This window comes from Oncorhynchus tshawytscha, linkage group LG01 (assembly GCF_018296145.1).
Source record: "Oncorhynchus tshawytscha isolate Ot180627B linkage group LG01, Otsh_v2.0, whole genome shotgun sequence".
In the NCBI taxonomy this organism is placed as follows: Eukaryota; Metazoa; Chordata; class Actinopteri; order Salmoniformes; family Salmonidae; genus Oncorhynchus; species Oncorhynchus tshawytscha.
The window spans coordinates 41,492,541-41,503,348 of NC_056429.1; the positions used below are offsets into that span (position 1 = coordinate 41,492,541).

The following is a 10,808-nucleotide window of genomic DNA, read 5'->3' on the forward strand; positions in this document are numbered from 1 at the left end:
GTTGCCTAACCGAGTCCTTTGTCCTTTGAAGAATGTCTCTGCTGGTAAAGTGGATACGTTGTAGTAACGTCGTTGTGTGGTAGAAGGAATACTCTGTCTGTTCCTTCCTAACCTGAATTTGCAGCTGCTGTTGCTAACTCAACGGCTATCACTTCTGTAGTGAATAAGAGTTCAAAGTTCATACCATTCGCAACCAAAGCTCATGCTGATGTTGGCTTCATTCTGTAGTTATTATCTGAACCATTCTGACATCAGACCGCCGTCCTCACATCCTCGGAACAGGAGGTTATATTGTCGTCAAGGCTTTATATAGGAAGGGAGAGGAGGGCGTGTTTGAAAAGTTTTATAGCCCATGTCCCTTCACAGGGGCGGGCCACTGATTGAGCAGAGCCCTACCTTATGAAAACCCAAATCTCACATTTTAGAAGCTAAAATCACATTTCATCCCATCACGAATAATTTCATATTCAAACATTTATATTGAACAACAATTCCATGTGAATCCTATAACTCTGATGTGTAGACTTTCCACTGTAGAGTTTATGTCATCTTATCATTGATGAGAATGTCTCAGATGACAACCGAACTGACATCATATTGATTAAGTACCACTGCATATGTTCAATTGGTCGGATGACCAGTATATAGTTAATTTCCCCCCACCTTCTGATGTTCCCAGAATCTCTATGTTAACCAAGGGTTTTGCAAATGTAACATCAGTAGGGTAGAGAGAGGAAAAAGGGGGAAGAGGTATTTATGACTGTCATAAACCTACCCCCAGGCCAAAGTCATGACAACATGCATATATTTGATATCAGCATTGGCCCTAATCAGTGTCCAAATTGGCTACAGTGACCTCTCTCTCTCTCTCTCTGTATGTATGTCTGTCTGTCTTTCTCTCTAATTTCTCTCTCCCCTCTTTCTCCCCTCCCATTCCACCTTTTCTAGCCAATGGAAAATACCATGTCATCCTCCTCCTCCTCCTGCAGTTCCAGTGCCCTCTTAGCCCTCTCCCTCTCGCTGGCTTGTATGTAGTTGTCCTCTATGAAGCCATCATCATCATCCTCCTCATCCTCCATGTACATCTCTCCCTGGGGGACAGCAGCAGGGTGGGGGCTCCGTGCCTGTCCACCATGGTTGTGCATGGAGAAGCCTACCTCCAGGCTATTGGGGTCACACTGGCTGGCTGTGTCCCCCTCGATCAGCCGGGTGTGACGGTAACTGGCCAGGTAGCGGCGGACCAGCTGGCATTTGGCCAGGACAGCGATGAGGAGGGAGAGGGAGATGGCCGACACCAGTACTGCTACCAGGTACTGCCAGCTTTTGGAGAAACGGCTCTGACCACCATCCTCACTGCCTGTTGGGAGAAGGGAATAGCTTTTACTGCTCAAATCATTATTATTATGTTCACTGCAAAAACAGCAAAGACCACGTGAGTAAGAGTGACAACAGATAATTGATACTAAGTACGTAGAAATGAATTGATATAATGAAGCAGATGTAAGTTATATAACTGAGATCCATACCATTAGTTGTAGTCATTGAGTTAGCTGGAGTTGGGCTGGGATGTTCAATGACCTCTAACAGTTTCCTATGGAATGGTCTTCTAATTCCTGTCGACGTATCATCAGAGCCATGGTCAAGCTCTTGGTTCCCATTGAGATCCAGGAAGGATATAGTTTGAGCAGAAACAGACAGGGGGGCTTGTAGTATGTTGTGCCCCAGAAACAGCTTGCCTAACCTGGGTAAACCCTGCAGAGCTTCAGCCTCCATGGAGGTCAGTTGGCAACCACTGAGGTCTAGTATCTGCAGGAAGGGCAGGCTGCAGAAGTGGCCTTTCTCCAGCAGAGGGAGGTAGTTTCCTGAGAGATTTAGGTTAACCAGCTGATCCAACCTCTGTAGTTGTCTGAGGTGTTGAGGGTTAGTAAGGTTCAGGTGGTTATGAGAGAGGTCCAGTGCAGTTGCATTGTTCCATATCTCTGTTGGAATATGGGCCAGTTTCCTCCAACTGCAGTTAAATGATGCCTTGTGGAAGAGATGGACAAGATTGGTCAAGCCAACCCTTCCAATTTTGTGGTTGCCATTTTGCAAGAATCAAGAAGAGTTTTGAAAAGAATAAATCAACTTCAGGATTTTCTCCCTAAAACCATTGTATGGGTGAATTGAAAGGCAATTATTAAAATGGTGATGTTAAAATTCATGAGGAAGGTCATTCCACCAATTCAGTACCTTTGGAGAAGTGTAACTTGGTAAGAAAAAAAGAAGAAGTTTGATTTCATCTAATTATAACATTCTGTCATAAAGAGCACATGTTCAATGTCATAAAACCAGTTTTCCCATCTCAAGAGGTGACATTTCCTGCCTTTGTAGGACGTCATCGTAAATAAGAATTTGTTCTTAACTGAATCACCTAGTTAAATAAAGGTCAAATACATCAAATTAAAAAAAGAGCCAAATAAACAGGGTTCACCGTAACAGGGTTGACGATTTCTTCTTAAATCAGCCATGAATCCCCTTGTTAGAGGGGAAATGGAAGCTTCTTGTGTGCAACAGGGAATTTAAAAAAAAGGTGTACAATTTTTCTTTTTTTAAACATATCTAGCCTGTCTACCTATGGGTACCAGGGTTGATGTGTTATGCTTGATCCGCTCCGTTTTCCACCACGAAACCACCAGAAATTGGCCAAAAAGAGTAGGACCAGCTCATTTGCTTTTACTCTATGATTTGACTATTAGATGTTCAATGTTCCTTTAGAAATAAATATTTAGAAAGGAATAGTTTCACCATATTAAAACGAGAGTTCAGTGCACATAACAGGGTTGACCATAAAACGAGGGACAGACGTAAATTAATCACAAATCAAATGAAATAAATAATCTTCAGACATGACTTTGTCAAAACAGCAAAATAACTAAGGCTCTACAATGATAGTGAAACGTGGAGAAATGTTAGGATTAAGGGGGTTCAAATCTTCCTAGAGGTGACACAGGGTTGACGGAGGGACATGTCAAAATGCAGTATTTTTGCACTTTAGCAAGCCTTTATTCACATAAAATAAATCTGATTTATTGAATTGTCCATGTGGTCTATATTAAAGGGCACTTTATTTAATGCTTATAAAATTCAATATTTAGTGCACAATGTCTCCTGAAAAAAATCAAAGGCCCTCATTTTGTGGAATGACCCAGGAGTCTTTCCAACTGTCTAGTGCTAATGACTAAATATTGAATGTAATCACTTTAAAACAGAAGGATAAAGAAAACCATCTAATATTTAACGGATCAATTTGTGAAAAACAAATAGATTTGCTGAAAGAAGCACAATCTTGACATATAATTCTAATGTTGATATCCTATAACGAAGTAGACGCGACTCCCAGAGGTAACACTAGTTTACTGTATGATCAACAATAGGAGAAGTGTAGCACAAACAGGAAATTCTCCATCGTGTCATCCTCATGTGACTGCTTAGAACTGAACAAAGGGAAGAACATGGGGAGAAGGACAAAGCTGTGTGTCTCTTTCTTACCGTGCCAGTATTGACAGTACACGGGCCAACAATGTGACCGTGAAGTGTGTTCCAACTAACTGTTCCCCAGAAACACAAAACCACACACAGACCGGGGCCCCAGGACCCCATGGTTCCCTACTTCCTGTAGAAATGACAAATAGAGAAACACAATACATATTAATCAGACTGAAAAGTAAGTCAGAACTAGAATTGGACTGTGACCTAACTGAAATATACCTGACCAGGAAAAACTACTGGCCCTAAAAAACACCCGAATTGGGTTGAAAAACATAAACAGTTTTTGACATGTTCAATCAAAGCTGCAACCAGTGACCTCTGTGCTCTTCTGTAAGTGAATATGTTAAATGTACATTTGTTTGCATGCGATGTTGATTCATGCTGTCATAAATGACTTATTGCACTCTGAAGATGTCTATTGGCATGTTCTCACAAAGACAACAGTCCGTCCATACCAGCTTAGTGTTTCCACCAGTTTAGTGTTGTACATTTTCTATGAAGATGTGTGTACACACTTTCTATGCACTAAAAAGTTGATTTGAAGCGTTTAGTTATAGAATGAAGAGCTTTTCACACACAATAGCAATAGCTTTTGTTCTGCAGAGTGCTCTTACGTAGTTCTTCTTAGAACCATTTGTATCTTCCTCTCTCTTTATTTTTTCACCCTGCCTCTTCTGTTTTCAGAGTCGTCTTGGCACCATGGTGATTTTTCACAGAGGGGCCAGGCTGGCTGGTCGGTCTGCCATTAGGCCTCTTCCCCTCTCCTTCTCCTGCTATTCAGCTCAGCATTGTTGGCTGTAAACACCCGAGTGGGGCTCTTTTTATCTCTTCCTGTCCTCACACAGCCAAGGCACAAAAACAACACGCCAGGCCTGGGAGCTATGGAAAGCCTAGGAGCCCACAAGGGGCTGTGTGTGTAATAGTAGGGTGTGTGTATGTGTGTGTGCGTACAACTAGCGTGTGTGCATGCTTGTCTGTGTGTCTGCATCTGCATTAGTGTTTGTGACTGCATTAGTGTGCACTGTATGTTTAAGAGCAGGCTTTGAGGGCTTCCCGGGTGGCGCAGTGGTCTAAGGCGCTGCATCGCAGTGCTAGCTGTGCCACCAGAGACTCTGGGTTTGAGCACAGGCTCTGTCGCAGCCGGACGCGACCGAGAGGTCCATGGGGCGACACACAATTGGCCCAGCGTTGTCCGGGTTAGGGAGGGTTTGGCCGGCAGGGATATCCTTGTCTCATCGCGCACTAGCGACTCCTGTGGTGGGCCGGGCACTGACCAGGTCGCCAGGTGTACGGTGTTTCCTCTGACACATTGGTGCGGCTGGCTTCCGGGTTGGATGTGCATTGTGTCAAGAAGCAGTGCGGCTAGGTTGGGTTGTGTTTCAGAGAACGCATGGCACTCGACCTTCGCCTCTCCTGAGTCCGTACGGGAGTTGCAGCGATGAGACAAGACTGTAACTACTACCAATTGGATACCACGAAAATTGGGGAGAAAAAAGGGGTAAAAATAAACAAATATATTTAAAAAGAGTAGGCTTTGAAAGGAGTGCCAAGGAGCTCTTTGACCACCACAGTACCACACCTCCCTCTCTCTCACACACTCCCATCCCTGCAGCCCATTGCCACCTCTTGCTGTTCTGTAATGGGTTGCCTAGGTCCTGTCCTTCTCTTCCCTCTCCTCTCTGGGTACAGAAGTCACACACAAAGCCATCCTGCATCTGATCTCCTGGTGCCGCTGAGCAAGTCATCCTTCCACCTTCCTCCACCTCCTCAGTCCTTATTCATGGTGCCAGATATATATTTGTGTTATTTGTTTTGCATTTTGCGTGGGAACTAAGCGATGCCATTGTTTGTCAAGAATGAAGGACATGGTTTGATCATACAGTGATTGGAAAAACAGCTGGCAAAGAGAGAGGGAGGTTGATTATGAGGAAGATGTTTTAGGCATGCAATAGGGTGGTATTCTTAACAATAGTTATTCTTTACTTTGAAGGAGTTTCACATCTACGACTGCAACTATGTGAATTCTACTGTTTGTCCTAAACAAAGAAAGTGGTAATGGGTACAATCCTTTCTAACATTTGCTTAAAGGCCTACACACTCTGCAATGTCATCAATAGAGCCAAGCTACTACTGCAAACAAAAGCACCATGAAACGGATATATTTAGCTTTAAAGGTTAGTCAGATAGCAGAGTAATACATTTGATGGACTAATACCTCTTACCAGTGTTGTGTTCAAGACCACCTAAAGCGAGACTGATTCAAGACCAAGACCATAAAAATGAAAGTCCAATTCAAGACCATGATTGTAATTTTGTCAAATCACCACCATAATAACAGTTCAAAATGTCCAGTTTTTCTGTGCTCATATTTCAGACCAACAAATAGATTTTTTTGACATTCAGAATAGTGAAAAAATGCATGCGGAGGGAAAATAAAGCCACTCTACAAATGATTGCTCACCCAAACACAGTGGGGAACTGAAGGCTTTCTACGCCTTCAGAGAAGGGCTAAGGATTTATAAAAGAATGATTATAATATAACTATAATGATAACTATATTACTATTTTCAATGATGTTCTAATTTAATTGCTTCAGTTTTTGTTGGAATGGAAAGGGTTAACACTGAAGAGAAAAAAAGATCCAATCAGGATTTTTCTTTGCTGGTCTCTGGGGAGATAAATCTAGCTAGCTTAGTCAGCCATTTGCTAGGCCATCAGAACCTAGATAAAGGCATCTGCTAGTCAACTATATTAGGGAGAAAAACATTTTGGGCGTGCCAGTGGAAACAACCAATCACATTTTGACTTAATGAGTGGGACCGTTTTTACTAAAACTTATGGAAACATCTGCCTTCTTGAAAGCCAACAGGTCACTGTGCAACAGCTTGCAGTAGTTTTCCCACTTGTCTAGCTAGCTAGCTTTTGTTGTCGGCTAGTTTGCAGTGGCTGCTGCAGGTGTTATCAAAGAGGATGTTGTTGCTAATTTGTTAGCTTCTCCCTTTCAAGAATAACTTTCATCAAGAAGTTAAGTTTCAAACGATCATCTGCTGAGTAGAACTGTGTTTTTTTGTTGCAGCTCTCTTGCTGTTGTTAGCTATCTCTTTGAAAATAACTCGTGTGTGAAACATTGTTCCATTTAAAGTGGAACTGACAGCATTTTAACAACATGACATCTTATTAAAATCTGTTCATACACACACCAAGGAAGATTTTTTTTTTTTTAATCTGACAAGCGACTACTTAGATACAGTATGGTCATTTTCATAAATGTATTAGTGAATTATAATAATCATGCATTGAAATGCATGCATCTGTTCTGCCAACAATGCCTTAGTGTACTTCTTAGAACGTTGAATAAAATAAAAAAAACTATTTTTAAAACCTCTTATAAAGTTGGTTTTGAAGCATACTGGGAATTTTATATTTTTTACTGATATTATGATTGTCTGTTTCATATCTGTTAAAGCGCTGTCAGTTACACTTTAAACTTTAGGTCACTGATTGCTTTGTGTGCTAAACATGAAATATTTTTTGCAATGGGAAGTAATAGTTGTACATTTCGATTGGGAAATGCTTAATGGTTTTTGTTTACTTATGATTGGGACCTACTGGCTTATTAATGTCAGAGTTTATGGACTGCTGATCCTTTACCATCATGCTGTGTGTGACTGCTGTCTTTCCATTGGCCCTATGCAGTGGTGTAGTGGTGCCTGGAGAAGTCGGTATGCTCTAATTTAACTAAAAAGTTCCCAATGAAAAACCCTGTCTGAAAAATCCTGTTTTCCTGTTTTTTTGTGTGAGTTTTTCTATGGATCTTTTCATTCCCCCCCCCAACCATTTTTTTTTAAATTGAAAAAAAATTACACATTTGATGGTCTAAATCCACAACAAGGCTTCAACCACATTAATCTGATTGGGTGGGCCTGTAAGGACCTGGCTCCCCAGTGGGTGGGCCTCTGTCCACCCAGGCCCATTCATGTCTATGCCCCTGATGCAAACAGCACATAATGACAATTGCACATCACAAATAGCCAACTAACCAACACTTCGGACTAAACTTTTTCAATACCTGGTTTGCATACCCATCGTTGCCTTAGTTTGTATTTGCTGGTAGATATCATACGTGGAAACGTCTTTCCTACCCTACCGGCTAGCGATTTTGTGTGCTGCTCCATGCTAAAAACCAATTGAGAGCCTTTTTTTTCTTAACTCATGCTGCCTGCAGATGATATTCCGCTGAAACTAGGCTGTGTGTTTGGCGTGTGAACATATCTCACGTGCCTTGCGATTGTGTAGGGAACTTTGCATGATTTCTCTATCGTACTAAAAGTCGTATACCTCCACTACCCTACTTTGAAATGGATTAAGAACTGAAAAAAAGAGAGCATACTGTTTACACCTGCGTATACCCTCCACTACACCACTGGGTCTTTGTGTTTTACGAAAAGTGCACTCTCCTAAATGAGTAAACTGGTATTACGGTTGCTGTCCTTTCAGACTCACCTGTCACACACTGAAGGCGAATATGTTTGGCACTGCGCAAACATGTCTATAATAGATATAAAGACTGTTAAGATATTCATGTTTCATATTTGGCCTGTCGAAGCGGTTTTATGCGCTGACTGAATGGAAGATGATAATTCGTTTTTTTTTTTTCCTCCGCTGGTCCCGGGAAGAAATGACGAATCCTCACTGACCGAGTACACCGAGACAAGACCGAGACGCTCAATATGTAGTCTCGAGGACGGGATCGAGTACTACAACACTGCTTCTTACCTTTTTTAGCGCTCTACTTCTCCATTGTAATGTAACTGGACCTCACCACAACATCCTGCCTGAATGAACAATGGCTTACATTATTATCAACTCCCTGGCTGAGAAGTCAGCGGCTGTCAAAGGTTTAGCCTTATTTTGTGTGGGCATGACTGACTGGTAGAGCAGCATTGGCTTGCAATATGATATCTTACTCAGAAATGGACCCATGCGTCTATGTATTTATTTCTCTCTCTCATGAATCTACTTTCATTTTAATATATATTGCCACATCCATCCAAATGTAATTAGTGATATACAGTATACTAGTTGAGATTGTTCAAAAGGTTCTTTCCATTTGGTTATTATACTAGTAAGTTTTCATAGTAGTATATAGCAAGATACTGTAATTAGTGTATGCACTAAAATATCAACAGGTGGACCAGGGAAGTCATATGACCTCAGTGTTGACAAATGTAAACAAGGTAACACAGCCCAAAAGGGAAAGGTTTTGAGAAAGTCCACTCGTTAGAAGTGTCCTACCTGGTCAGCCTGGTCAATATGTACCTGAAACTCAGGTGCGGATATGACCCTCTTCCTTATAGCTCACATTGAAGCAGCATTGTCACTGAACATTTGTTTTCACCTTTGCTATAAAATGGAGGCTGAAAGGGGTGCGTTCACCTCAATCATGTTGCGAAGGACAAGTCAATGAGTAACTTTGTAACTACATAGGTGCACTCGCCTCCTACTTTCACTAGACCTGGCCTCAGTCAATATTGCCATGCAGTAAAGGAAGGTGGTTGCTTTGAAATGACATGCTTTGTCCTGCATGTCCTACTGTTTACACACAATAGCAGTCTGTTCTACAGATAACACTTTCCAGTTATCTGAGTTCACAGCTGAGAATCCATGTTATTTACACATCAATACAAAATTCATATTTACACATTACATAGGCCTACTTATCAAAACACAGTCTATCCACAGTCGGGGTGTGATATAGCACAGACAATACTGTACATTTAAAACCAGTTATTAAATGTAACTAAATGTGATCTATGTAACCCCAAAATAAATGATTTATTACGAGAGGCCCATAAAAAATAACTAGTAATTGAGCATACTCCAAGAATGGTTCAAATCTAAACTTTCTGGTAAAAAAAAGTGAGGAATTCCTGAGGTGTAGTCCCTTTTGAGGACACAAGCTCAAGTGCACAGTACAAATATGAAAAATATTTAATATTGTATTTCCTATTCAACAAAACTGTATGGATAAGGCTTGAAATGCTTACATGCTTTCTAAATATAGCATAATCAAATTATAAAACCACTAACTATAAGATTTCACCTTCCTTATAACTGTCAAATACATATTTGTATGTTTAGTGTTAGAGAAAATGTGCATATTTTCTGAAGGTCTCTCTTGATCAAAACGTCTGCCTCCATCGCTGTGAACTAATCACATAGCTCTAGCTTGGCTTCCTGAACTCGTTAGGAACTCACCTTTCATCTCATAATAATCTTGTCCGTCTATGACAAAGAGCAAGTGTTTCTTTTCTTTAAAATCTATTCATTATTTTAGATGAATGGCTATATATCGATCTCTGATTGTGCTACCGTGATGAAACCGCTCTCTCCTGCTGCACTATGTAACGATTGTAGGATTCAGCCAGGAGTCTGTGTCCGTGTGAACAAGGGCTATTGCTCAATGCAAGCCATTTCGATCTATGGTATACACAGATCGATTTATAAGCTAAAATATCGGTCGTGACTAGAACCACACAGGTCCCCTTTACGTCCCCTTTACATTTTATTAATAAATGACAAATTGGATACCCCACAGACACACCTTGCTTTGATCTCATAAAACCACCTCATCTCTGAATGTCTTGAGGTGAGAGAGGAAAACCGAAAATATATGTGTGAAGCGTTTTTGTGTTTAGTTAAGCGGTTTCAGCCTTGAGGGAGAGAGCAGGCCTTCTGCAGCCCTGGAAGGAAAAGAGGGGTGACCCTGAAAACAATAGGGCCACATCCCAGCCTGCTCCAAACCTGCAGCATAAACTCCACGCCTCAGACCCTCTGTGTGCTTCTAGCAAGTTTCTAAGAGGCCTCAGTTGGTTTTAGGGCAGGCAGACGGGCAGGATAGTAGGGTCATATTTATTGGGGGGGATTCAGATTGAGGAAATGTACGGCTTTCCTACACACAAAATGTACGCCATTGCTACACACGCCTTTCCTATCACCTCAGTATTTGCTACTCAGACTTACCTTATTCAGTCCTGTAATGCGCTCTACAGATGTGCAGGGGAAATGTTCAGGGGAGGACTGGGACACTAATTAGTTCATGGCATTTTGATCACACCAGCCCACATCAATGCATGCACCCCCATCCGCACCATCCCCTTACCACCCACCCAGCTGGCCACCAACCATACACACACACACCCCATCCCCACATGTACACCCTACAACTGACCCGACACACCCTACTTAGACAAAGGCAGTAGTGCTGACACAACATTGGC

The 10,808-nt window shown here is 41.6% G+C and overlaps 1 protein-coding gene across 3 annotated transcripts; it reads right to left on the reverse strand.

Moving 5' to 3' along the window:
- Nucleotides 1–901: 901 nt before the first annotated feature.
- On the reverse strand, nt 902–9,062 carry LOC112250825 (leucine-rich repeat-containing protein 19). 3 transcript variants are annotated; one of them, XM_024421304.2, is made up of 4 exons: nt 8,848–9,062; nt 3,529–3,652; nt 1,527–2,025; nt 902–1,357 (listed from the first exon to the last, which is right to left on the reverse strand). In XM_024421304.2, exons 2-4 carry the CDS (start codon nt 3,637–3,639, stop codon nt 945–947), a joined length of 1,023 nt encoding a protein of 340 aa, XP_024277072.1. In that variant the 5' UTR covers nt 3,640–3,652; nt 8,848–9,062; the 3' UTR covers nt 902–944. The 3 variants fall into 3 exon arrangements, with proteins under 3 accessions (XP_024277072.1, XP_024277062.1, XP_024277078.1); XM_024421294.2 differs by having other exon boundaries at nt 8,824–9,062; XM_024421310.2 differs by lacking the exon at nt 8,848–9,062 and adding an exon at nt 8,305–8,553.
- Between the last annotated feature and the right edge of the window lie 1,746 nt (nt 9,063–10,808).